The following is a 26,566-nucleotide window of genomic DNA, read 5'->3' as shown; positions in this document are numbered from 1 at the left end:
AAGCCAACTTTATAGGTTTGACATGTTTCTCTTTTCTTTGCCTATTCATTTCATCCATGAAGAAAAATAATTAAATTCCAAGTTCAAAATATTTAGCCAGGTGATGAGACACAAATCTGATGGCCTTGGAGACTCAATTTCCTTCCTCACTTCAATGGCTCAGCTGGACAGCAACACCTTGGGGCTAATGCAGGATTCTTGGCAGGCAAAGCAGAATGCAGACTCCCTGGCACTGTTTCTAGGCTTGGAGATCCTTTGATATATTTCTTATCATTATAAAGAAAATAGATGTTTCCTGGCTATTCTTGAGCTTACAGTAACAGGGATCAGCACCATCTATACCTTTTATCCAACTTCAAGGCATAGAAACAGGTGACTTTTAGACTCTTAAGTATGAAAAATTAGATCTTTTGAGCAAAATAAGAGTGTTATGTGAAGACGATGTGTAGTTTGACTTTTTTGACCTAGGGCAATTTTGGTCATAGTTGCAGCATGGTGCTCTGCTGCTATTTCTGTCGCTGCTGCTATTGACTATAACAAATACTAATACTGCCCTAGTTGGTGTGGCTCAGTTGCTTAGAGTGTAGTCCTGTAGACAGAAACATCATGGGTTTGATTCCTCGTCAGAGCACCCAACCAGGTTGCAGGTGTGATTTCCAGTCCAGGCGTGTGTATGAAGGCAACCAATTGATGTTTCTCTTTCATGTCATTGTTCCTCTCTTTCTCGCTCTCTCCCTTCCCTTCTCTCTAAAAGCAATTAAAAAATGTTCTTGGGTGAGGCTAAAAAATAAATCAATTTTTTAAAAATAAAAAAATAAGTACTAATACTATTATCACCACGACTGCTGCTAATACTGCCATCACTACTATGGGCTAATGGTTACTGGAAACTTCCTGTGTGTCAGACACTCTTTTGAGTTCTTTACAAAATTTTAAAATTTTTAACAACCCTCTGTGGTGGGTACTACCATTATCACCATTTTAAAGACAACAAAAAGGAGTAACTGCAAGATCAGTAATTTGCCCAGAGGGACTCAGATATTGGAGGGATATTGGCTTACCATATCGCTCTCAGTTACAATTTATCTTCTTCATTGAAAAAAATACAAACGTTTTTCTTCAAAATATGAGTGACTCACAGTAAGCATGTTACTTTGGTGGAGTGCTCAAAAATACCTCTCAAAAGAGACAAGGAAGTGGAGGCTCATATACATCTCCATTCCCATGAACTCATATTTTTAAGAAGTATCTAAGCACAACCTTTGCTTTTAATGTTTGTTTTTTTTCAAACTTTGCTTTTTAGATTGGCTGACGTGCTTGCCAGTGATTCCCTATTCAGCCATGCTTGTGTCTTCTGTCTGGTTCATTGCAGGAAGTCACAAAAATCACCATACTGGTCTTATCTCTATGGGTTATCTGTAGGCTTTTATATTTCTATTTCCCCTCAGTCTCACATATTTTTCTATTCAAGCTTAAGCTCCCTATTTTTAACCATTAATGTTTGCCCCTTACTTATAATTTAACTTAAGAAATATTAAATGTGCAAACAGTAATTGAAGAATGACATTAAAATAATAAAACCCAGAATTTTTGGCATTTTGGTGTTACTGGGAAGCCCTCTGACAGGTAAATAGAAGTGTGCACATGAGATGCTTGTGGTCACTTGTGGCAGGAGGTAGAAATGTTTTGTGGGAACCGGTGGTTTTTGTGTGTATGTAATCAAAAGAGAAAAAACACACACACAAACTAAAAGCAAAGCAAGTGAGGGGGAAAACCCACTGTTTTGTGAAGTGACAACTTAATTAGAAAGAAAAAGCCAGTTCAAACTTGGATGTATCACCAACTTCTGCACTCTGCTCTGGCTCATAATTGAGGCTGATGTGCTTTTGATGTGGTCATAGACCCTATCCATTCTGAGGCAACACCAGTGGTTCTGTGATGATGAAGAGCATCAAGATTTTCATGTACAATACAACTGCCATCACATAAATGATTTTACTCTGTAGACTTTTATAGGCACAATTTAAATATAAGATTGATCAACGTTGGATAGTTTTTCTTATGTCTAAGGCTTCTTAGAATGTGAAACCCTAAGGATTTTCTCACAAACTTCAAATATGATCAATGGTCCCAGAAGGCAAGCTATATTTATACTTAATTTTATGGTATTTCAAAAGCAGACTTAAATACAAAAATATTTTTAATATATTTAATTGATTATGCTATTATAGGTGTCCCATTTCTCCCCTCCTTTATTCCCCTCTGCCCTGTACCCCCTTCCCACCATCATTCTTCCACTTTAGTTCATGTCCATGGGTCATACATGTAAGTTCTTTGGCTTCTACATTTCTTATACTATTCTTAACTGCCCCCTGTTTATTTTCTACCTATCAATTATGCTTCTTATTCCTGTACTTTTTCCCCCATTTCTCCCTCCCTGTCCTCACTGATAATTTTCCATATGATCTCCATTTCTGTGGTTCTGTTCCTGTTCTAGTTGTTTGCTTAGTTTGTTTTTTTTAGGATCAGTTGTTGATAGTTGTGAGTTTGTTGTCATTTTACTGTTCATAGTTTTGGTTTTCTTCTTTCTCTTAGATAGGTCCGTTTAACATTTTATATAATAAGGGCTTGGTGATGATGAACTCTTTGAACTTGACCTTATCTGGGAAGCACTTTAACTGCCCGTGCATTCTAAGTGATAGCGTTGCTGGATAGAGTAATCTTGGATGTTGGTCCTTGCCTTTCATGACTGAATACGTTTCCAGCCTCTTCTTGCCTGTAAGGTTTCTTTTGAGAAATCAGCTCATAGTCTTACGGGAACTCCTTTGTAGGTAACTGTCTTCTTTTCTCTTGCTGCTTTTAAGATTCTCTCCTTCTCTTTAATTTTGGGTAATGTGATTATGATGTGCCTCGGTGTGTGCTTCCTTGGGTCCAACTGTTTTTGGACTCTCTGAGCTTCCTGGATTTTCTGGAAGTCTATTTCTTTTGCCAACCTGGGGAAGTTTTCTTTCATTATTTGTTCAAATAAGTTTTCCACTTGTTGCTGTTCCTCTTCCCCTTCAGGTACCCCTGTGATTCAGGTGTTGGAATGTTTAAAGTTGTCCCAAAGGTTCCTAAGACTGTCCTCCTTTTTTTTTTTTATTTTAATTCTTGTTTCTTCATTCTGTTCTGGTTGAATGTTTATTTTTTTCTTCTGTTCCAAACTTGATTTGAGTTCAATTTCCTTCCCATCACTGTTGGTTCCCTGTATATTTTCCTTTATTTCACTTTTCATATAATTGACTTTTTTCTCTATTTTGTGACCATACTCAACCATTTCTGTGAGCATCCCAATTACTAGTGTTTTGAACTGTGGATCTGATAGGTTGGCTATCTCTTCATCACTTAGCTGTATTTTTTTCTGGAGCTTTAATCTGTTTTTTTCATTTGGGTCATATTTTTTTTTAGTTTCACTGTGCCTGTTACATAGTAAGGGGTAGAGCCTTAGGCATTCACCAGGGTCAGGCAACCCACTAGGCTGCATTGTAGTGCAGTCTGTGAGGGAGGGATCTGAGAGGGAACAATGCTGTTTGCTTGGTACTCATTACTTCTGGCTTTCAGTCACTTCCTCTGCTACTCACAAGCAATTTGGGCACTTCTAGTGCTCTATTTCTGGGTGGGTGACTTTGTATACATTCTAGGGCCCTGTGGGTTTCTCCAGCGAACTCTTTTGTGAGCCTGGGAGTTTCTCCCATCTCTGCAATGCCCCACAGGTTTTTTCAGTAAGAGGTTTTTGAGGCTTTATTTACCTACACTGGAACCCTGGGTTGTGAAGCCTGTCTTGCCCCCAGTTTTTCCTCGTGGTTTATCTGCATGCAAATGTGAGACCTTCCATTCTACCAGCTGCTGCCTCACCTAGTCCACCAGCTGACACCTTGTCCACCCAGGTTCTCCAGTGACTGACTTACTGTGCATCCTCTCTGCCCCAGCTGCAAGTCTGCACCCCTCCTACTGGTATGGATGAATGTTTCTTTAACTCCTTGGTTGTTGGACTTCCATACAGCTCTGTTTTTTTTTTTTTTTTTACTTTAAATTTGTTGTCCTTCTTTTGATTGTGTGAGGAGGCACGGTGTATCTACCTACACCTCCATCTTCGCTGGAAGTCTTAAATACAAAAATGTTATTTCATAGGACAGACCAACATGTTCTGGCTGGAAATAAGCACACATATAAGGTTGTGAATGAGCTTATCTAATTGAGGAAATGTGTTCTGGTGTGTTTTTCTCTGAGCACAAACCCCTTGCCATCTGTCTACTTTACTAAATAGAATAGGATATGCTTTCTTGCTTGCTTTCTATGTTAAATATTCTATGTGAGGGGAAAAGCTTCATTTAATTTTGAGCATACTTAGAACTTTCAGAGACTTTATATTTATAACTATCCTGTCTCTTTCTGTCTCTGAACTCAGGATGTTGGAAGATGAAGAGGGAGTCAGAAATAATGTGAACCAGCTGCCATGAAATTCCATTGTTATGCCAGCTGGCTACCTACCCCAACTAATTCCATGTTTTGTTTCAAAAGTTGAGGAGAAAATGAAGACAACCACTAATCTCTGGAGGGAGATATAACATTTCTCTTGAAGAAGAAACTGGGCAGGAAAAGTCAAGGGCATTTGGAAAAAGAAGAGTAGAGAGTCAGGACTAGTATTAGAGACCCATTGCCCCAGAGCCTGGTGATGGCTCCTGCTCCTTGACTCCTCCAAACTCAACGCACTGCTTGTTTTATTCCCTCCCGGACACTGCTCTTTGCTGAGAGGCTAGTTCTATAATGGCTCTTTCCAGGGAAGGATGTGCTTGGCCATTTGGTTCTTAAATATCCAAACTTGACACGTTTTTCAAGCTCTCACAACTGAAAATGTGACCTCTTTCGCTGTACCCCAGGAGACGGTGACAGCTCACACGGCCCCACAGCTTGTGAGGGATGCTTCATTCGTCTCTCTTCTCAGGTGGTAACTGAATTTCCATGCAAAGTATTTAACAATGATGTGAAATGTGGGTTTCTCCACTGGTGGCACCAGTGGAGGAAACTTTTTAGAGCACAGAGCCTTTCCTAGTACTCCTCAGATCACCGCAGAGGACACTGTTTTAAGTACTAAGTGATGAATGGAGAACACACCATTCATACCACACGAAATGTCTGTTGGAGGTCTGAAGAAGCTCTTTACCAACACTATTTCCACTTCACCTGGCTCTAAGGTCTCATCTTTTTCATCCCATGAAATTTAAAATTAATTCTTACTCTTTTTAGAATAGCTGGAGCCAATGTTGACATTTTTTCAAATGCAACTTAAAGAACTGCAGACACACCAAAGAAAAACAAGAACAGAAGAGTCAATGGGTTTTCTTTCCCAAAGCAGCCTTCCTGTCACAACCTAACCAAAACAGAGTGCAATCGGCCCCCAAGGCTTTTCTTGGCCTGTGAGCTTCACTGAACTTCCTGTAACCCCACTGTTACACTCATCTTGGGTAGAGCTTGTCTTTTCTGCTCCTGGTTTTTTTTTTGGTGGTGGTCATTGTTGTTCATCACTATAAGCCTCCCCCATCCCTTTTTATTAAATTTATTGGGCTGACACTGGTTAGAAATATTATACAGGTTTCAGGTGCACAGTTCTACAACACACCATCTATATATAGTATTGTGTGTTTACCACCCCAAGTCAAGTCTCCATCCTCTCTGCTCTTGCTTTAAATCATCTAAATATTTCCCTGGCTGGGTACCTCAATTGGTTATAGCATAATCCCTATACGCCAAGGTTGTAGGTTTGATCCCCTGGCAGAGTACATACAGGAATCAACAAATGAACGCATAAATAAGTGAAACAACAAATCAATGTCTCTCTCTCTCTCTCTCCCTGTGTGGTGAACATTCTTATTTCCTACTCCCTAACTAAGCTGGTATTTTGTTCAGGTATCCTCATCTGTGCCTGGCAGCCCACATATTTAAGTCAAGTGATTCTTATCTGCGGGTAGAGAACTTATTCTGCCCTTAAGATGACATTTGGCAATGTCTAGAGACATTTTAATTGTCAGGGAGGAAGTACACTACTGGGTTCCAGTAGGTAGAGATGAAGGATGCAGTTAGATGTTAAACATCCTGCAATACACATGACAGCCCCAAACGGCTAAGAATCATCTGGCCTGTAATGTCAATTAATGTTGAGTTTCAGGAACCCTGGTCTTAGCAAAAGATGACCTCACTCTAATTCTATAAGTAGGCTTGATGGATCTGTAGATAAACATATTCTTTTGCAGTGACTGGTTTAACAATAAGTATAAAAGTCATTCTAGGCTAATAAAATGAGGTTAAGTTGCTAAGTGCTTCTGAAAAAGTACTTCCCCTGGCCATTTTCAGGTGAGGGTGTACACCTGATCCATGTCACCACCTGCTCTGTGAGCCAAGCAGAGCCAGGGGGATGGAGGGGAAATGACCGGCCACCCGCCTCTGTCAGCCCTGCAGCCCAGCCTTCTGCTCAGCTTCCAGGGAGAGGGGCTTCATTGTGGTTTAGGCGTGGTTGAGATATATTTTCTTGTTACTTGCAGCCTCATAGAACCTAATTGACGCATCTTTATCCTTTCCTTTTTTTTTCTTTTGTTCATTTCTTCTTGCCATCTGAAGGGCTTCTCTAGCTCTTGGCTAGTTTTCAGAGGCTTCTGGATCTTGGACTCAATCATCTGGCTCAAGTCTCAGCTCTGTCCACCTATGTTTCACTATTCAGGAGAGTCTTCTGAATATGGTGTGCCTTTAATTATCATACAATAATAAAATGACCTCACTTGTACAATAAAAATAACAGACTATTTATTCACACAGCATCCAATGGGACCCAACCAATCAGGTTTTCTAAGTTCAGCTAAACCTAAACTAAGAGCAAAACCTGGGAGCACTGGAGAAAAGAAGGTGAGATTCAGAGACAAGACAAATTTATTTAAACATTTTATGAATAAAAGAGAAAGTAGTATTTAGCATTTTAATGACAGTAGAGCAGGTGTCCTTTTACAGTCTTTATATTGGCCGTTGAATGCTATTTTTAAAAAAATCGCCTGGGAGGCTGGAAAAATAGATATGCTGATAGTAAGGAAGACAGAAGTCAAAGGAAGGTAGGAGCAGCAGCAGGGGGAAGAGTTCTTGCTGGGTGGGGTTGGGGCTCAGTTTGTGTCTTTCTAAGATTCCATGAGTTCATTTAAGTGTTGAAAACACAAAACTAAACATCTGCTGCTTGTGACTTAAAAATCAAGCCTCCATTTTTCATTCCTTTTCTAAATGATCACTCTCTGCAAATAGCTTACAAGCACCATATAACTTATGCTGATGTAGGCTTTTCAAAAATGAGGACATATACACAAGGTACAAACTCCAAGTTCTAAAATAAGTTAAGTCTTGAGGATGTAATTAATGTACAGCATGGTGACTATAGTTAATAATACTGTATTTTACATTTGAAAGTTTCTAAGAGAGTAGACATTAAAAGTTCTCATCATAAGGAAAAATATGTGTATTGCATGTGTGGTAATGAATGCTAGCTAGACTTGTGATCATTTTACACAATATACTAATACCAAATCATTATGTTGTATACTTGAAACTTATACAATCTTATATAACTCAATTAAAAAAATAGAAACATTTCATTTGAAAAAAGTTTTGATGAAAAGTTTAGGCAATGAAATTCCTTTGTTCAAGCTGTCAGAGTGGAGGAAAGGGCATGTTACTATGGTTGAATAATCAATTATCCTGGATTTCTCAAAGTTATCATACTCATTATAATATTTGCTAGTCTCAAATATTTCAGTTTTCTAGACACTAACAAAAAGTGTCTCAATTTGGGAAAAGTTAACCCCAGATTAGAGTTAACACAATAAATGTTTAATATTGTTCACAAATCAACTTTCAGATAAGAAACTTAGAAACAATTTACATCCTAGAAAAGATCAAACTTTTTAGAAAGATGAATGCCTGACAAACGGACTTTGGGCAATTGCAAGGGACACCCCAAGCAAAAAGGTTTTCAGTGTGAGTTCCACGTGTCAGTAATTATCCATCATAAAAATTAGTTCTCACTGAGTTCCATTTCAGTACAGAGACTGCAGATTCTACTACTCTGCAAGTTAGGAATTAAGGGAGGGTCTGGAAATTACAAAAGCAGAGACAAAAGAAGTACCGAGTGGGAGTGTTACCATATACATGACACCAATTTGATTTCAAACCAGGGATTTTCTTACCATCAGTGGAACCAAAGCTTCCATCAATGGATTTTCTCTGAAACCTGCAAAAAAAAAAAAAAAACAAAAAACCAAACCCACATATACATGGTCCTAAAGGTAGTGAAAATCTCAGCATTTACCTTTGTCCACTCTAGAATGTATTGCAAATTTGTCTGCTAGAATCTTTTAAAAATAGGCCTTAGGATGTAGAGAAACTGGGACTCTGATACATTGCTAGTAAGATTGTAAAATGCTATAGACACTTAGGCAGACAGTTTGGCAGTTTCTCAAGAAGTTAAACAGAGAGTTACCGTATCATCCAGCAGTCCTACCCCTAGGTATATACATACACACACAAATTCATGAATTTATTCAGAGTCACTTATTTTCAGATAATTCACATACACTTTAATACACAAAATTCAATGAGTTTAGTATGTCCACAAAGTTGTGCAACCACGACCGTTGCCTAATTCCAGAACATTTTCATCACCCCTGAGAGAAATCTCAAACCTATTAGCTGTTCGCCTTCCTCCCAGCCACTGGCAACCACTAGTACCCTTTCTGTCTCTATAAATTTAACCTATTCTAGACATTTTGTATAAATGAAGTTATACTATATGTGGTCTTTTTTTGACTGGCTTTTTTCATTTAGCATAATGTTTTCAAGGTTCATCTATGAATCAATACTTCAGTCATTTTTATGGCTAAATAATATTCCATGGTATGAACATACCATAATCATTTGTTTATACTTGAGGAACATTTTGGTTTTTTCCATCCTTTGGCTGTATGGATAATGCTTCTATGAACATCTGTGTACAGGTTTTTGTGTGAATATATGTATTAAATTCTCTTGGCATATACCTAGGAACAGAAATGCTGGGCATGAAGTAACTCTATATTCAACTTTTTTTTTCCAAACTGTGTTCATAGCAGCATCAAAGCAACTATTTTACATTCCTCCTAGCAATGCAAAAGCTCCAGTTTCTCCACAACTTTACCAATTCTTGACATTTTTCATTAAAATTTTTAAATTATAACCATCCCACTGGACAGAAGTAAAATCTTATTGTAGTTTTAATTTGCATTCAGGGAAATGCAAAATGGCTAATAATACTGAACATTGTTTGTATACTTACTGGCCATTCATGTATCTTCTTTGGAAAAATGTCTATTCAAACCTCTTGCCCATTTTCACCTGGGGTCAGTTTTCTTTTTAGCACTGGGTTGTAAGAATTCTTTGTAGAGTGTGGATACTAGTCTATTACCAAATATATCATTTAAAAACATTTTCTCCAATTTCATGTGTTGTATTTTCACTTCCTTGATAAAATCTTTTTAAAACACTAATTTTTAATTTTGATGAAGTCCAATTTATCTATTTTTCTTTTGTTACTTGTGCTTTTACTGTCATGCCTAAGAAACTATTGCCTAATCCAGGGTCATTCGGATTTATACTTATGCTCTTTTCTGAGAGTTTTACAGATTTAGTTCTTATATTTAAATATTTGATTTATTATGAGTTAATTTTTTAATATGGTATGAGGTAGGGGTACAACTTCATTCTTTTTCTTGCAGATACCCAGTTGTCTCAATACCATTTGTTGAAAAGAATCTCCTTTCTCTATTTAATTGTCTTGGTATCCTTGTCAAAATTGAATGATCATAAATGTAAAAGTTTATTTCTGAACTCTCAGCTGATTTACATCTCTTTCCTTATGTCAGTGCCAGTTCCTTATGTGGCTTTAAGTTTTGCTATCAGGAAGTGTAAGACCTCTAGCTTTGTTATTTTTTTTTTCATGAATGTTTAACCTTTTCTGGGTTCCTTGCACTTCCATATGAATTTTAGGATCAATTTGTCAATTTCTATAAAAAAAAACAACTTGGCCTTTGATTGGGATTGTGTTGAATCTCTAGGTGAAGTTGGGGAGTATTGTCATGAGTTTTATTGCTGCTGTAACAAATTATCACAAACTGAATGGCTTAGATAATATGAATTTTTTATCTTACAGTTCTGTATGTCAGTATTCCAAAATAAGTCTTATGTTGCTAAAATCAAGATCTCACAAGGCTGTATTCCTTCTGGAGGCTCCATGGGAGAATGCATTTCCTGGCCTTTTCCAACTTACAGAGGTGACCTGCATTCCTTGACTCATGGCCCCTTCCTCTGTCTTCAGAGTGCATCACTCTAACCTCTGCTTCCATCATCACATCTCCTCCTGCCTTTGACCTTCTTGCCTCCCTTTTATAAGGACCCTTTGATTACATTAAATCCATATAGATAATCCAGGATAATCTCCATAACTTTATCATATCTGCAAAATCTTTTTCATGTAACATATTCACAGATTCTGGATATTGAGATATGGACATCTTTTGGGATCTATTCTGCTGTGTACTACACCATCTTAACAATATTGTCTTCCCTGCAACTCATTAACATGGGACATCTTTCCATTTGTTTAGATCTTCTGTAATTTCTTTCAAGGATGTATTCTAGTTTTCAATGTAGAAGTCTTATATTTAATTTGTTAAATATATTGTTAAGTATTTTATTATTTTAATGCTATTATAAATGAAACTGTTTTAATTTCATATTTGAATTGTTTATTGCTAGTGTATAGAAGCCCAACTGATTTTTGTATATTGTGCTTGTACTCTCAGTGAACACAGGGCTTTCTTTTTGGAGGTAATGAAAATTAGATAGTGGTGATGGTTGTGCAACTGTGAATATACTAAAAGCCACTGAACTGTATACTTTAAAAGAGTGAATTTTATGGTCTGTGAATTATACCTCAATAAAGTTATTATTTAAAAAAACTATGTATATCATTTGAAACTTTCTATCAAAAATGAAAATGTGAATTACCCTTTTCCCCAAAATGAGCCTCCCTTTTGGATGTGAGGGAGGTTGGAATGGAGGAGGAGAAAGGGTGGGGGCTAGATGCACCTGTGCTTTGGTGTATACTCTTATTTACTTCCAGCTGGAGACTCTAGAAGTTGCACACTGCACACCCCCGATCCTGGTATGTTTGATGGAGGGCTTTCTCTTCATTCCTTTTTTATCCCTAGATACAGAAAATCCATCCCTGCCTCAGGCTTTTGCTCTTTTGCTTGGACCACTCTCTCCCCATATCCTCACATCCCTGGCTCCTTCCTGCTATTCAAATCTTGGCTCTGACAGGTCTTTCTTGCTGAACAAATCAAACCTAAAGTAGCTTCCCCAATTAAATCATTCTCTAGCATATCAGAGTCTTTATTCTTCTCCTGTCACTAGCTGAAATTATTTTCTTTATTAATTGCTTGCTTGCTTCTACATTTCTCTGTACCATATAAGCTCTATTAGAATAGGACTCCAGATTGTCTTTCCCACCACTGTGTCCTTAACCTCTAAGACAGGCCCTGGCACATAGGAAATGTAACTAAGTGTTTGTTGAATGAAAAATGCACGTATCATAAAGAAGAGCACTTATAATTTGGTCTAACTATTCTAGTTTGCCAATGAGACTTTAGTGAAGTCTGTTTTTAGAACAATTTTAGTGATATTAACTGGCAAACAATTATTTGGCCTCATAGAAGATGCTATGTTTGGACTGTGTGTTTGTATTAACAAGCTTTACTCACAATTGCCCCAGGTTTTGGAGCAGATAAAATTTTTCATTAGAGGAGTTCTATGATTTACAAAGCTGGGGTGAGGCAAGCAGTATCCAGGGAGCAAAGGAAAAAAACATAAATGAGAACTGTGCTAGAGCAGAGTCTGTATCTTTAGTTCTTGAATCTGGACTGGCCTCATGACTTGTTTTGACCAACAGAATGAGGGGGAAGTAATACCGTGCCACTTCTGAGACTATATCTTAAGGAGGCCCTTTTCTCACTTGTAGATGCAATAAACCATGGCTGGCCTGTGGAAGGAGAGACCAAGGGCAGCCGAAGGTGGTCTGGAGAGCCAGCTTCCAGAAGACCTGACAGCTGGTTGCATTCTATGACCACATTCAGCTGAGACCTCTGAGCCCAGTCCAGCTGGCCCATAGATTTGTGAGCCAACTTAAATATTTGTTGATGTATGCCACTGAAGTTTTTGTGCTTAAATTTTTTATAATGTATTTTATTAATTATGCCATTACAGTTGTCCCCTTCCCACCCCCTTCATTCCCTTCCACCCTGCACACCCTCTTCTGCCCACATTCCCCCCCCTTTAGTTCCTGTCCATGTGTCATAAGTTCTTTAGCTTCTACATTTCCCACACTACTCTTGCCCTCCCCCTGTCTATTTTCTCCCCACGGTCTTTGCTCCTTATTCTCTGTACTTTCTCCCTCTTCTCCTCCTCTCACTCCCCTGTTGCTAACCCTCCATGTGATCATTTCTGTGGCTCTGCTCCTGATCTAGCTGTCTGCTTAGTTTGCTTTTGTTTTAGGTGTGGTTCTTAATAACTGTGAGTTTGCTGTCCTTTCACTGTTCATATTTTTAATCTTCTTTTTCTTAGATAAGTCCCTTTAACATTTCATATAATAAGGGCTTGGTGATGATGAACTTCTTGAGCTTGACCTTATCTGAGAAGCACTTTATCTGCCCTTCCATTCTAAACAAAAGCTTTGCTCGATAGAGCAATCTTGGATGTAGGTCCTTGCCTTTCATGACTTGGAATACCTCTTTCCAGCCCCTTCTTGCCTGTAAGGTTTCTTTTGAAAAATCAGCTGATAGTCTGATGGGACTGACTCCTATGAAGGCGTCTGACTCCTTCATAGGTAACTATCTCCTTATCTCTTGCTGCTTCTAGGATTCTCTCCTTCATTTTACTCTTGGGTAATGTAATGATGATGTGCCTCCTCCTTGGTGTGTACCTCCTTGGGTCCACCTTCTTTGGGACTTTCTGATCTTTCTGGACTTCCCGAAGTCTATTTCCTTTGCCAGATTGGGGAAATTCTCCTTTATTATTTGTTCAAATAAGTTTTCCACTGATGGCTGTTCCTCTTCCCCTTCTGGTACCCCTACAGTTCGGATGTTGGAATGTTTAAAGATGTCCTGCAGGTTCCTAAGCCTCTCCTCATTTTTTTTGAATTCTTGTTTCTTCATTCTTTTCTGTTTGGTTGTTTCTTTCTTCCTTCTGATCCACTCCATTGATTTGAGTCCCAGTTTCCTTCCACCACTATTTGTTTCCTGTGCATTTTTCTTCACTTCACTTAGTGTAGCCTTCATTTTTTCATCTAATTTGTGACTAAAACCAACCAGTTCTGTGAGCATCCTGAGCACCAGTGTTTTGAGCTGTGCATCTGATAGGTTGGCTACTCTCTTGGTCACTTAAAATTATTGGCTCTGGGGCTTTGATTTGTTCTTCTGTTTGAGCCATAACTTTTTGGTCTGGTCACCCCTGTTACATATGAGGGGTGGAGCCTAAAGTGTTCACCAGGGTAGGGCAACCCAGGTTGCTGGGCTGTGATACTGTATGGAGGGGCTGGGTCAGAGAGGGAACAATGGCACTTGCTCTTCTCTCTCTCAGATTTCAGTCCCCTCTGCCACTTCCCACAAGCAAATTGGGCCCTTCTGGTGCTGGTTCCCAGGTGGGTGGGCTTGTGTACATTCTAGGACCCTGTGGGTCTCTCCAATGAATTCTCCTATGAGGCTGGGAGTCTCTCCCAGCACCTTTTTAATCAGTGCTTTTAGGCTTTATTTCCCAGAACTGGAGCCCTGGGTAGCGAGGTCTGTCTTGCTGCCCATTTTTGCTTAGTTTATCTGAACACGAATGTGTGACCACAGTCAGCCCCACCACCTGTGTTCCCAGATCTGGCAGCCACCACTTTTTCCAGCTGGACCCCTCTCCCTGGGCTGCCAACTCCGCCCCACTGGCTGGTATAGTTTAATGGTTGTTGAACTTCCATTAAACTGTTCGATTTTCTGTCTGTTCTGGTTGTGTTTTGTTTCTAAATTTTTGCTGTCCTTAATTTTGGTTGTGCGAGGAGGCACAGTATTTCCACCTATGCCTCCATCTTGGCCGGAAGTCCTATGGTTGATTTTTATGCAGCATTATTGTGGCAACAGATGACAAATGCAAGAGTCAAGAGGAGGACGAGCACCCAGAATGGAGCACCCACTGGGAGGGTGGTTGAGAGGAACAAATAAGAGAATATGTAGGCAGTACATGGGCCAGGGCCTGCACATACATTGTGGGGGCTCATTAAATCTTGTTGAATAGATTGGGTCTGGGGAGTGGGAGGGGAATGGTGTGTAGTCATGTGTTCAAGCAAATATGGCATAAAGACACCTGGATTCCTAGCTCCTTGAGGGCCTGGGCCAGGTCTCTTACCAGTGTTTTCAATCTGATTTCACAGCATGTATGAAAACCCCATATGTATTAATAATAAGGTATAGGAGACTCACTGAAGAAATGGCTTTATGCTCCAAAACTACTTTCATTTGGTTTTGGAGAAAACTTTGTTATTTCTGCTTAGTTCAATGAAGAAAGAGTTGTATTAGCATTTTCCCTCAGTCTATTTCCCTATTTAGATGCCACATAGTTCTTGTGTCTTCAGATTCCTATTTTCAGTTTGTCTATATTTGGAAAGAATCTCTTCTCATGCAGTTGACTCTGGCAAAGTAATCTGGCAGCCAGAGGTTTCAACACAGCCTTATACCGCAACTTCGAAAAAAACGGCACTCACTTCAGTAGGTTGAATAGCAGCTATAGAGAGATAGATATTTAGTTATTAACTTAATTTTTTGTTTGTACGAGGGGGGAATCCAACCCCCCCCCCCAGAACCATCGTCTGGAGGGCAGGCTCCTTGTAGTACAGGCTTCCCCTGCTAAGTGAGTGTTCTAGGGACCCATCTGCATCAGTGTACCAGCTGGTGTTGTGAGAGGCTGTGTTTGCCTTCAGTGAACTTTCTTTTGAACACTCTTTCAATGCATTTGCCCATTTCACAATGAGTGGTTTATAAGCGCACCTGCCCACACTGTGCTGCGTGTTCAAAAACAGCATGACCCCCATACCCCATCGTCCCCATTCACCTGATCTCACCCTGAGTGACTCTTTTTTGTTTCCTGGGATGAAAAAAGTCCTCAAAGGGAAACATTCTGCTGATGTGCAACAGGTGAAACAAAAAATGGCAGAAGCACTAAAAAACATCAAAACCGTTGAGTTCAAAAATTGTTTTGAGTGCTGAAAAATCATCTCGATAGGTATAGTGCATCAAATGGAGAGTATTTTGAAGGTGACTGAAGTTTAAACATGTAAGAATAAGTGCACAACTTTTTAGGTAAATTCAGGGTTTTGGGGGTCTCCCCTCATATGTTGACTATGCATGCTAACTAACTAATGAGGTGAAATCCCTTTGCTTAAAATCTAAAACATCAGGAGTAGAGAGAATCTTCCTAGGAGAAGCGGAAGAGGTGACCCTTTTTTCCCATGACACTGAAGCTTATCTGAATCAAAACTGGAAGCTTTGGACCTTTCTGCAATGGAATCCACGCTGGGGTGTCAGGCATTTGGTCTGGCCTCCTTGATCAGCACTGTCCTCCTTCACATGCCCTAACCCTCTACACCCATTTTGACCAGCCTCCTTAAAAGCTAAGGCTCAATAGCCAGGCTTGCCTGCGTTCAAATTCCAGCTCATTCCTTTACTGGCTGTGAATTCTTGGTCAAATTGCTTCATCTCTCTATGCTTCAACTTCCATAAGATTCAAATGGTAATAATCCTAGTACCCACTGTGGTGGGTCAGTAGACAAGACCATCTTGCTTAGAGGGTTTGGCACAGAGCAGGTTCTTGTTAGATGTTAGTGACTGACATCTGATAAATTAATTGAGCTGATAATTAATGTATGTATTACCTGGGTATACTAATTGCCTATAGACTGGAGTTTTTGTTTTTAACTTTTAATTTGAAAATAACTTCAAATTTGCAGAGATGTAAGAATAAGAATAGAACACTCATATATCCTTTAACTAGATTCCCTTATTGTTAGCATATTACTCCTTTGCCTTATTATCTTTCCCCTTTCTGTGTGAGTGTGTATGTATATGTGTGTGTGTATATATTTTTTCCACTTGAAAGTAAGGCATAAAATTTTATGCCTAAATATTTCCAAAGAATCAAGATATCCACTTATATAACCACAGTATAATCATCAAATTTAACATATAATACTCTTTTTAAATTTATTTATTTGTTTTTTATTGTATTTTTCTACTACCATTTAGTCTCATTATTCCCCCTCCACCCAGCAATTACCACACTGTTGTCCATGTCCATGAGTCCTTTTTCCTTTTTTGCTCAATTCCTCCACCCACTAACCTCCCATTCACTTAGCTGTCACCCTGCTCTCTATGAGTCTGTCTATTTTGCTTGTTAGTTCAGTTTGTTCATTATATTCCATATATGAGTGAAACTGTACAGTGTTTGTCTTTCTCTGACTGACTTATTTCACTTAGCATAATGTTTTCCAGGTCCATCCACATTGTTTCAAAGGACAACACTTTCTTCTTTTTTATAGCTGAATAGAATTCCATTGTATAAATATCCCATAGTTGTTTTATCTACTCATCAATTGATGGACATTTTGGCTGCTTCCGTATTTTGGTGATTGTAAATAACACTGCAATGAACATAGGGGTGCTTATGGTCTTTCAAATTAGTGTATTGGGTTCCTTCAGACATATTCCCAGAAGCAGGATTACTGGGTCAAAAGGCAGATCCATTTTTAATATTTTGAGTTCCATACTGCTTTCCACAGTGGCTACACCAATCTACATTTCCACCAACAGTGCACAAGGGTTTCCCCTTTCTCCACATCCTCACCAGCCCTTTTTTGTTGATTTATTGATGATAGCTGTTTTGACAGGTGTGAGATGATATGTCACTGTGGTTTTAATTTGTATTTTTCTGATGAGTAGTGACGTTGAGCATCTTTTCATGTCTATTGGCCACCTGTATGTCCTCTTTGGAGAAGTATCTATGGAGGTCCTTTGTCCTTTTTAATTTTTTTGTATTTTTTGGTGTTGAGCTTTATAAGTTCTTTATAAATTTTGGACAGTAACTCCTTATCAGGTGTATTGGCGAATATGTTCTCCCATTCTATGGGTTGTCTTTGGATTTTATTGATGTTTTCCTTTGCTGTGCAAAAGCTTTTTAGTTTGATGTGGTCTCACTTATTTTTTCTTTTATTTTTCTTGCCTGGGGAGCTATAGCCAGTAAAATATTGCTATGAGCAATGTCTGAGATTTTGCTGTTTATATTTTATTCTAGGATTTTTATGCTTTTGAGTCTAAAATTTAAGTCTTTAATCCATTTTGAATTTATTCTCGTGTGTAGTGTGAGAAGGTGGTCTAGTTTCATTTTTCTGCATACATCAATTTTCCCAACACCATTCATTGAATAAAATATTTTTAGCGCATTGTATGTGCTTGCTTCCTCTGTCAAATATTAATTGACTATAAAGGAGTGGATTTACTTCTGGACTCTCTATTCAGTCCCATTGATCTGTGGGTCTGTTTTTATGCCAGTATCATACTGCTTTGATTACTATAGCCTTATGGTATATAGGTTCACATTAGGTGGCATGAGTCCTCCAACTTTGTTCCTCCTCAAGATCACCATGCCATGGGGGGCCTTTTGTGATTCCGTATACATTTTTGAAATACTTGTTCTAGTTCTGTGAAATATGTCATTGGAATCTTGATAGGAATTGCATTGAATATTTGGATAGCATGGGCATTTTAATGATGTTAATTTTTTCTGTGCATGAAAATAGTATGTGCTTCTACTTATTTGTATCTTCTTCAAATTCTTTTTTCAGTGTCTTATAATTTTCTGAGTACAGGTCATTTACATTCTTGGTTAGGTTTATTCCTAGGTATTTTATTCTTCTTGAAGCAGTTGTGAATGGGATTGTTTTCTTAATTTCCTTTTCTGTTAGTTTGTTATTGGCATATAAAATGCAACTGATTTCTGGATATTAATTTTGTATCCTGCTTCTTTGCTGAATACATTGATCAGTTCTAGTAGTTACTTGGTGGTATCTTTGGGGTTCTCTATGTACAGTATCATGTCACATGTAAATAAAGACAGTTTTACTTCTTCCTTTGCAATTCGAATGCCTCTTATTTCTTCTTCTCGTCCGACTGCTGTGGCTAGGACTTCCAGTACTATATTGAATAAGAGAGGTGAAAGTAGACAACCCTGTCTTGTTCCCAATCTTATGGGGAATGCTCGTAGTTTTTGCCCATTGAGTATGATGCTGGCAGTGGCTTTGTCATATGTGGCCTTTATGATGTTAAGGCACATTCCCTCTCTTCCCACTTTGGTGAGAGGTTTTTGTTTTTTTTTTTAAATCATAAATGGATGCTGGTTTTCATCAAATGGTTTTTCTGCATGTATTGATATGATCATGTGGTTTTATCCTTCATTCTATTTACATTGTGGATCACATTTATTGATTTTCAAATGTTATAACAACCTTGGATTCGCAGAATAAATCTCTGTTGATCATGGTGGATGATCTTTGTGATGCATTGCTGTATTTAGTTTGCTGGTATTTTGTTGATGATTTTAGTGTCTGTATTCATCAGATTTTGTTTTGGTGCTCAGATTGTCTTGGATATTGGCCTATACTTTTTTTTTGTAGTGTCTTTATCTGGTTTTGGAATTAGGATAATGCTGGCCTGTGAAATGAGCTCAGGAGTCTTCCTTTCTCTTGAATTTTTAAAAATATTTTTAGAAGGAAAGGTATTAGTTCTTCTCAGAATGTTTGGTAAAATTCACCTGTGAAGTCATTCAGTTCAGGCTCTTATCCAATCTACCACCCATATTACAATTTCATCAGTTGACCTGTAATGTCCTTTATAGCATATTTTTCTCTAGTAAGAGAGATCCAGTCTGAGATCAGGTATTGTCTTTAGGTGTGAAATTTCTATAGTTTCCTTCAATCTTGAACATTTCTTCAGTTTTTAAGACATGTTAATAGAATGATTGTCATGCTGATTTTAATTTTTCTTTATGATTATATTCAAAATACTGCATTTCTGGCTGGAGTACAGTATATGTGATATTGTGTCCTTCTCAGAGTATCACTCCAGGGGCATGCGCTGTTCATCTTCTCTTTGCTCATATTAATTTTGATCACCCAGTCATTTGTTGTCTGATTTCTTTACTGTATGGCTGCTATTTCCCTCCTTACAACTACCAAGCAATTTGTGGTGATACACTGTAAGGACATGTAAATATCTTGATCCTCATCAGATTTTCCTTCTCGTTTTGGTATCCACTGATGATTCTTAACCTGATCTACACAAAACAATAGTTTCCCAATTCCAACACTCCCTCCATATTTACACCAGCTTTTGGTGTTGTGCTGTAGACAAAAGCCCTCCTTCCCACTGTCAGTATTTGCTACTAACTCCTCTCCCTGATGTGCACTTGTTTTAGTAACTTTGTTGCATTCTTTGGATATATATCTGCAAGTATTTAGGTTGTTCCTCTGTCCCTCACTTCCTTACTTTGTCAAGGTAGGTTCATGAATTTCTATTTTTCTCAATGATTTATAATTCATTATTCTCCTTAAGTGTTTTGGTGCTCAGATTGTCTTGGATAAGACCAGTGATAACTCTAGGGTTTTGAAGTCAGTTTATTTACTGAAAAGCTTCATAAATGTCACAAAAGGCAGTTATGTATGAGTCAGAGACAGGCCTGTATCATGGAGATAGCTCTATAATGGTGGTAGCCATGAGCCTTTTCTGCAGGTGGCACAGGAGAAAGAGCATTTATTTTATTGTATGCCTCCTGCCATTCTTTGTTGCCATTTCACACAGGCAACAACAAACAAGCAGAGAATTGCCGAGGTTCAGGCCCACTGAGGGTGGCAAGGAAAGATGAGAGCTCCTTTTACGAGGGGCTCTGAACCCTGGGCATTTCAGTGGTCAAATTATAGTACAATTATCTCCTTTTCTGTCTATCAAGGGACATTTTACTGGAAAATTGATGGTAAAACAGTAAGAAAGCACATGGTAATGTAGTATCAAAGCATCTTACTCCTGCTCTCATTAACTGACTCCTGCTAAAATAACTGACGCTTTAGCAGCACCTGTTCTGTTTGAAACACTGACATAAACACTGCAGTTACACCATTCTGTGAAGTGAGTTATTATCTCATTTTACAGATGAGGAAACTGAAACACAGGAAGGTTACATAACTTGTCCAAGGTCACACAGGTAGTGGCTGAGGTAGATTTAAGTCCAGTCAACATAGCACTAAAGCCTGATGGCTAATTACTGAGGAGGACAGGTAATGAGGGTTCATTTCTTGGAACTCTTGACCTACCTGACATAATGAACAAACGCGATCAGCAGGTACACCAAATAGAAGGAGAAGAAGATGAGGAAGCTGAGAAGAATGGATTTCACAAAAACAGAACCTGAGGGAAGAGAAACAACTTTAGGCAGGATGTCTTCAGGAGAAAAGAGGGCCATGTTTGGGACAGAACAGCTTCAAAGGCCTATCTATCTTCCTCATACTCATTTTTAAGTCCTGAGATATCTCCATTTAAAGTACAAAGCTACTGGGAGTCACCCAGACATTATATCCACAAAGGGTGACTTTTCACCATGATGACTTCCTTGGGGAAGATGGGAAGGGACTTTCTGTATATGACAATTTCATAATTGAGGTTCCTTTCTTTCTGGAAGGGATTTAACAAAATGCTTTGATTCTCTCTTCTATCTCTAAGGTGTACATTAATTTTCTCACGTTTCTCTGGCAAGATGGTGTTAGCATTGAGTTACACAGTCGACTGCCTGATATAGGACTCTCTCCACTGAATACTGGAGCCAATTCTGACCTTTAATGGAAGGGACAATGGTCACTTTAAGGTGTTTTGTTCGTTGTAGATTCCAGGTCTGGTTCTTCTTTTCTGGCAAAAAAAAAAAAAAAAAAAAAAAAAAGGCAAAATGGATCAGATACTAGACTCCTGGCATCTTATCTGAGCAGTTCAAAAGTTGTCCAAAATTAACTGATTGCTGAATTTTCTTTTAACAAGAACTAGAGGAAAACCTAACCTATCAAACCTTCAAACCATCTAATACCTCTCTTTAAAAAAATTATTTATTTATCTTTAGGGAGAAGGGAAGGAGGGAGAAAAAGAGAAAGGGATTAATCAATGTCTGGTTGCCTCTCATGCACCGCCCCCTAATGGGGACCTGGCCTGCAACCCAGGCATGTGCCCTGACTGGGAATCGAACTGGTGGCTCTTTCATTCTCAGGTTAGCACTCAGTCTGCTGATGCACACCAGCCAGGGCATCTTGGTTAAACTTTCAATTTGGCCTTTGTCTGGGTGCATTTTGGTAGCACTAACAAATACAAAGGAGATTTCAGCCTCCCTGCTTGAATGAAGAAGGCTTGATCCTTTCCCTGACATCCACATGGCTCAACATGCAATGGATATATGAAGGAAAGAGGTACAAAAATAGGAAATTACTCCATCTTTTGGTTTGCATTTTCTAGCCAGTGAGAACCTGTTTTATTTTATATAGTCATCAAAGAGCTTGTAGTTTAACAAAGAACACTGAACATTAGCAAAACTTGATACAGCTATGTAATTAAGAGATCAAAGAATGCAGGAACAGAAATGTCACCTAAATACCAAGGGAACCATGTTCCACTTAAGAGTAAAACATCTGCTGTGTTAATCACATATCACATCAGCTGCCGGGAACCTGTGTTTTCAATCAACAGCCTATTCTATTCCCGAGATAGTTAGTTATCAGACAAGCTGTCCCACTTTCTTATCTTGCAAGCTACAGTTTTGGCAACTGAAATTGTGAACTCAATTTTCCCTCAGACATCCCTGTAGAAATGATGACTATGGATAAATATAAGTGACTCCATTACTGTTGGCTACTAAATTGATCTTAGAAAATGGACCTTGGTCTGCTCTATACCAATAATTGCTTCCCAGTAGCAAATATTTGTTGGGAAAAGAGCCAATTTCACATGGTCTGAGGGAGCACACGATTTTGATGCAAATAATGTGATGTACTAAGGGACATTTTATAATATCACTAACACCTTTTAGATCTATCATTTCATCCTCTTTATTTATTTTTTCAAGTATCTCTCACACTGCCTTACCAAGTCACTGCTAATGACCCTCGCTTGGAACTAGAAATGGTTGTAAAAGGCCAAATGAGTGTTTGACTTCCCTGCCATTCTCCTTGGTCAGGTGTTTCTGAGTAGCCCAGTACTCCTCACCGCCTCTTACCCTGGATGAAGAAAGATCCTCCGCAAGCATAATCTTCCGGCTTTATCACAAACACCACGAAGAACTGCTTGGCAGGAAAATCCTTCTTCTGCACAAGACATAACAATCTTATGATGTGTTTTTATGTTCTCATGATAAGAAAGATAGAAGAAGGGAGAAAGCCTATGGCAGTGGGACAGGAGGAGCAGAAAGGAAGAGGAAAAGGAAGAAAGGTGAAGTTCACCCTTGCTTCCTAACTTCTTAGAAGAGACTTTCCCATATCCACAGTCACGTAATTGCTGCATTCAAGCGGCTAAGGTAAATAGATGCATGCTTCCAATTTTCATCTATCTCGTGCCCACTTAAGTCCTTAAAACTGTAATAGGCACCAGATAAGTAGTATGTCAGTGGCCTAGTTGTCATAATGAATACTTATGCATTGTTTTTAAAATCAATAAACTTTATTTTTAAAGCACTTTAAATTCACTACATTAATTTTTTATTATTCTCAAATCTAATGATAAATGACTTTGCTAAAAACCATACAGTCAGCAGTTAAATAAGCAATTTAGTGTCGGGAGGCAAAGACAAGTCAGGAGACCTGACTTAGCCGTGGCTTTGACTTTCTCTAAGTGTGCTTCTTTGTGTCCCAGTTTCCTGATCCATGAATGAAGCTTGCTTTGCAAGACAGTCTTTCAGGCGTATTGTATTTCTACTACTCTTGTTTTCTTTTAACAACCCCAGATTTCTGGTATCATCGCTGAGAAATAGCCCAAGACTGAATCATGGGTCCAGGAGAGAAGTAACAATTTATTGCCAAATATATTCAAAGTCATTATGTACGAATATGCTTTGTACTTCATTAATTTAGTTTCCTGAATGATGTAAAATATGAGTTCTTTTTTAAAAGGTTGTATTTATTTATTTTTAGAGAAAAGAAGAGGGGGAGAGAAAGAGAGGAATAGAAACATCAATGTGCAAGAGTTGCACTGATTGGTTGCCTCTCGTGAGCCCCCACAGGGGACCTGCCCTGCAACTCAGAAACATGCCCTGACTGGGAATTGAACCAGCAACCCTTTGGTTCACAGACCTGCACTCAATCCACTGAGCTACACCAGCCAGGGTGTGAGTTCTTTATTATGATCATTTCTCTGTCCTTTATTATTTGGGACCATACAATGTAGGGCTGCTAAGGAAGAAATAAATATCTGAGGCTGAGGAAAATTAAAGCTGGACTGATTGAAGTTTTTAGGTCTGATACCAAAATTATAATTAATCTCTCTTCATTCTTTGCTATTACTCAACAAAGAGCATCAGTAATCAAAGATCTCTCCAGTAATACCACCCCAAAGTCAGGAATAGAACCTCTTGGAAAATATCTGGCATGTGTGGATATTTTTGCTGTACATTTACCATTGAAACAATAAATTAATTACAAACACTAAAAGGGCATATTACTGCACAGATATGGTCCACATTCCTTTGACAGTGTCTGTTCTGTTCAGAGTTGAAGTCCTCTTTTGCCTACCATTTCCGTCACAAATGGTTATGTGACTGTGCTCAACTGTTTTAGATGGACGAGATAAGCTTTTCCCTAAATCAGCATCCCCCATTGACAAGACTGAAATATTCTGCTTTACCTTTCTAAGCAATCTGTCAGATATGTGGCCCACTGCATCACGGGCTCCCAAGATTCCATCCTTGCCCAGCAATCTCTCTTTTAAAACCATCAAAAAGGGAAGAGATCCAAGGTACACAGTGAAAGGCAATCGCTTTCGAATGCTGCTCCGGGAGGTAAACTGACACACTGTCATTGACAACAGTGACCACGACAGCGATGACTCACCTGTAGTGTGATGGCTGCTTTCTTGGTCATGGACTGATAGACACCATTAAATTCCACATTGTGGTCAAGATCATAGACTGGGCACTGCAACGTACAGGAGGGATAAAAAGGAAAGCGTCACTAAGGTCGCATCATGCCATGCTACACCCACCACACATACGGAGCAGGGGCTTCCTTGTTGGGCTATACACCATGAAACATTTCCCCCCAGAACAGTCATGAAACTGTCTCCTAAAACTTGGTGGCTTGTCCTCTAAAGTCAAGGTCACTTTATACCAAAGAGAACTGAAGTTATCTTACAGTTTATAATACCTTTCCTTTTTTTACTAACACTCTGAGACAGAAAAGGTTTAATGTTATAATAATTTTTTTAAATGATTGAGATAACACTGGTTAATAACATTGTATAAGTTTCAGGTGTATGACATTATAATTTGGTATCGGTATATGCTATTGCATACTCACAACCAAAAGTCTGGGTCTTCTCATCAGCATATATTTGACTCCCTTTATTCAGTTCACCCTTTTCCTCAACCGTCTGCCCATCCTGCTGTCTATATCTGTGAAGTTGTTTTTGTTTTTTTTGTTCATTTATTTTTTTGTTTTCTATTCCATGTATAAGTGAAATCATAACAGTTTTTGTTATTTAAAAAACTTAGGCTCTGACCAGTGTAGCTCAGTGGGCTGGGCATTGTCCCACAAAGCAAAAGGTCGCCTGTTTGATTCCCGGTCAGGGCACATGCCTGGGTTTCAGGTTCAGTCCCCGGTCGGGTGCATACGGTTGGGCACATGGGTGAGGCAAATGATCGATATTTCTCTCTCACATCGATGTTTCTCCCCCTCTCTTTCTCCCTCCCTTTCCCTGTCTCTAAAAAATAATAATAATAAAATATTTTTTTAAAAAAAGAAAAAGAAACTTAGACAAGTGGTAGGTTTCCATCTTTCCTCTCGTCCTCCACAACTTCATCTTCTTCCTTGTACTCTGTTGGGATGACACCTCCCTGCCTGCCTCCTTTCCTCCCTTCCTTTGGTTTAATGAGGAGTCAGCTACCCACCATCACCCCAAAGCAGTGTGTCCAAACACTAACCACCCAAGGTACTGCTCCTCTATAACTTCGCAGTTTTGCGGGAGATACATAGACACGTGTATGTATCCACCCTTCCCTTTTATTTATCCTGGGCAACACAATGCTCCATGTTGGAAGGTGGACAACTTACTAAGACTCACCATGATATTCTGGACTGAGACAACGGAACATGGATAAGCCATTTTAGACACAACTTTAATGATAACTGAGTCCACGTCTTCAGGAAATTTGTACAGAAAATACTGAGAATAAGAAAAAGACAGGATTCGTTAATAGTAAGAAATGTGTGCAATGACAAACTCAAACTGTTTTTCACATGAGCGGGATCATTTTCTCTAATATCAGGCACGAAGGTCAGGAGCCAACCTCAGCAACCTCCGGTGGTTGAACCAGCCGTTCATCTCACAGCCGCTGAGAACCGCTCTCTGCAGGGCTCTGCGCCCGGAGGAGGAACAGGTCAGTGAGTAAAACAAAGTAGCCACTGCGTACAATACTGTCATTTGATTTTCTATGGTTTAGCTTTCTCAGCGATACTTTCCTATATTTCATTGCAGTTTCTACTTGAGAAGATCCTCTAACCTTTGAACTGGGGACGCGAGGGACGTAATATGAGACGATTTACTTCTGTGCCGTCATTTTGAAATATGAAGCTCCACCTTGAAAAGCAGATAAGCCTGTTCTTCAAGAATCTTAACCGCCTTTCTATAGGCAAGAATTAGCTCTAGACACCCCTCCCTCCACCAGACTTTTTCTAAAGAATTTATTTTTTGTCTGGAATAGAGCAAGATGACATTTAGATCCAAAGACCAAATTTTATGTCTGGCCCCCTGAAATGGATGGAAATAGATGTTCACAATTTTGGGCAAGCTGAAATTATCTCTAAAGTACTTCTCCAATATCATCAGAATCAGAAACATAATAGAAAGATATATAGATAAATGCCCTGAAAAAAAATTAGCTCTACCTTTTAAAGATGTCGTTGATAATGAAAAAGGGGACTTCTACCCAATAGTTATAAATATGGTAACTGGTTGAGAAACTTGACATAAAATACATGATCCAAGATCTGAGGGAACCGCCCTGGCTGGAGAGGCTCAGTGGGTTTGAGTGCCAGACTGAGAACTGAAAGGTCACCGGTTCGACTGCTGTGTCTCTCGCACATCAA

General features: G+C 38.9%; 1 protein-coding gene across 2 annotated transcripts in view; it reads right to left on the bottom strand.

Annotated features, from left to right (window-relative positions):
• SIDT1 (SID1 transmembrane family member 1) overlaps positions 1-26,566 on the bottom strand; it is a 103,809-nt gene that overhangs the window by 23,876 nt on the left and 53,367 nt on the right. For both annotated transcript variants that reach the window (XR_008391145.1, XM_053663140.1), the window contains exons 5-10: positions 25,542-25,643; positions 24,314-24,397; positions 22,489-22,576; positions 21,069-21,140; positions 20,552-20,645; positions 8,259-8,302 (exon numbers count right to left, since the gene is read on the bottom strand). Coding sequence is in view for 1 of the 2 variants with exons in the window: in XM_053663140.1 (XP_053519115.1) it covers positions 8,259-8,302; positions 20,552-20,645; positions 21,069-21,140; positions 22,489-22,576; positions 24,314-24,397; positions 25,542-25,643 (484 nt within the window). In the remaining variant the exon portion in view is untranslated. The remainder of the gene's footprint in view (positions 1-8,258; positions 8,303-20,551; positions 20,646-21,068; positions 21,141-22,488; positions 22,577-24,313; positions 24,398-25,541; positions 25,644-26,566) is intronic.

This window comes from Artibeus jamaicensis, unplaced genomic scaffold (assembly GCF_021234435.1).
Source record: "Artibeus jamaicensis isolate MK-2021 breed Jamaican fruit bat unplaced genomic scaffold, CSHL_Jam_final contig_3126, whole genome shotgun sequence".
In the NCBI taxonomy this organism is placed as follows: Eukaryota; Metazoa; Chordata; class Mammalia; order Chiroptera; family Phyllostomidae; genus Artibeus; species Artibeus jamaicensis.
Note: the sequence above shows the minus strand (reverse complement) of the source record. Positions and strands in the feature narration are given on the sequence as shown.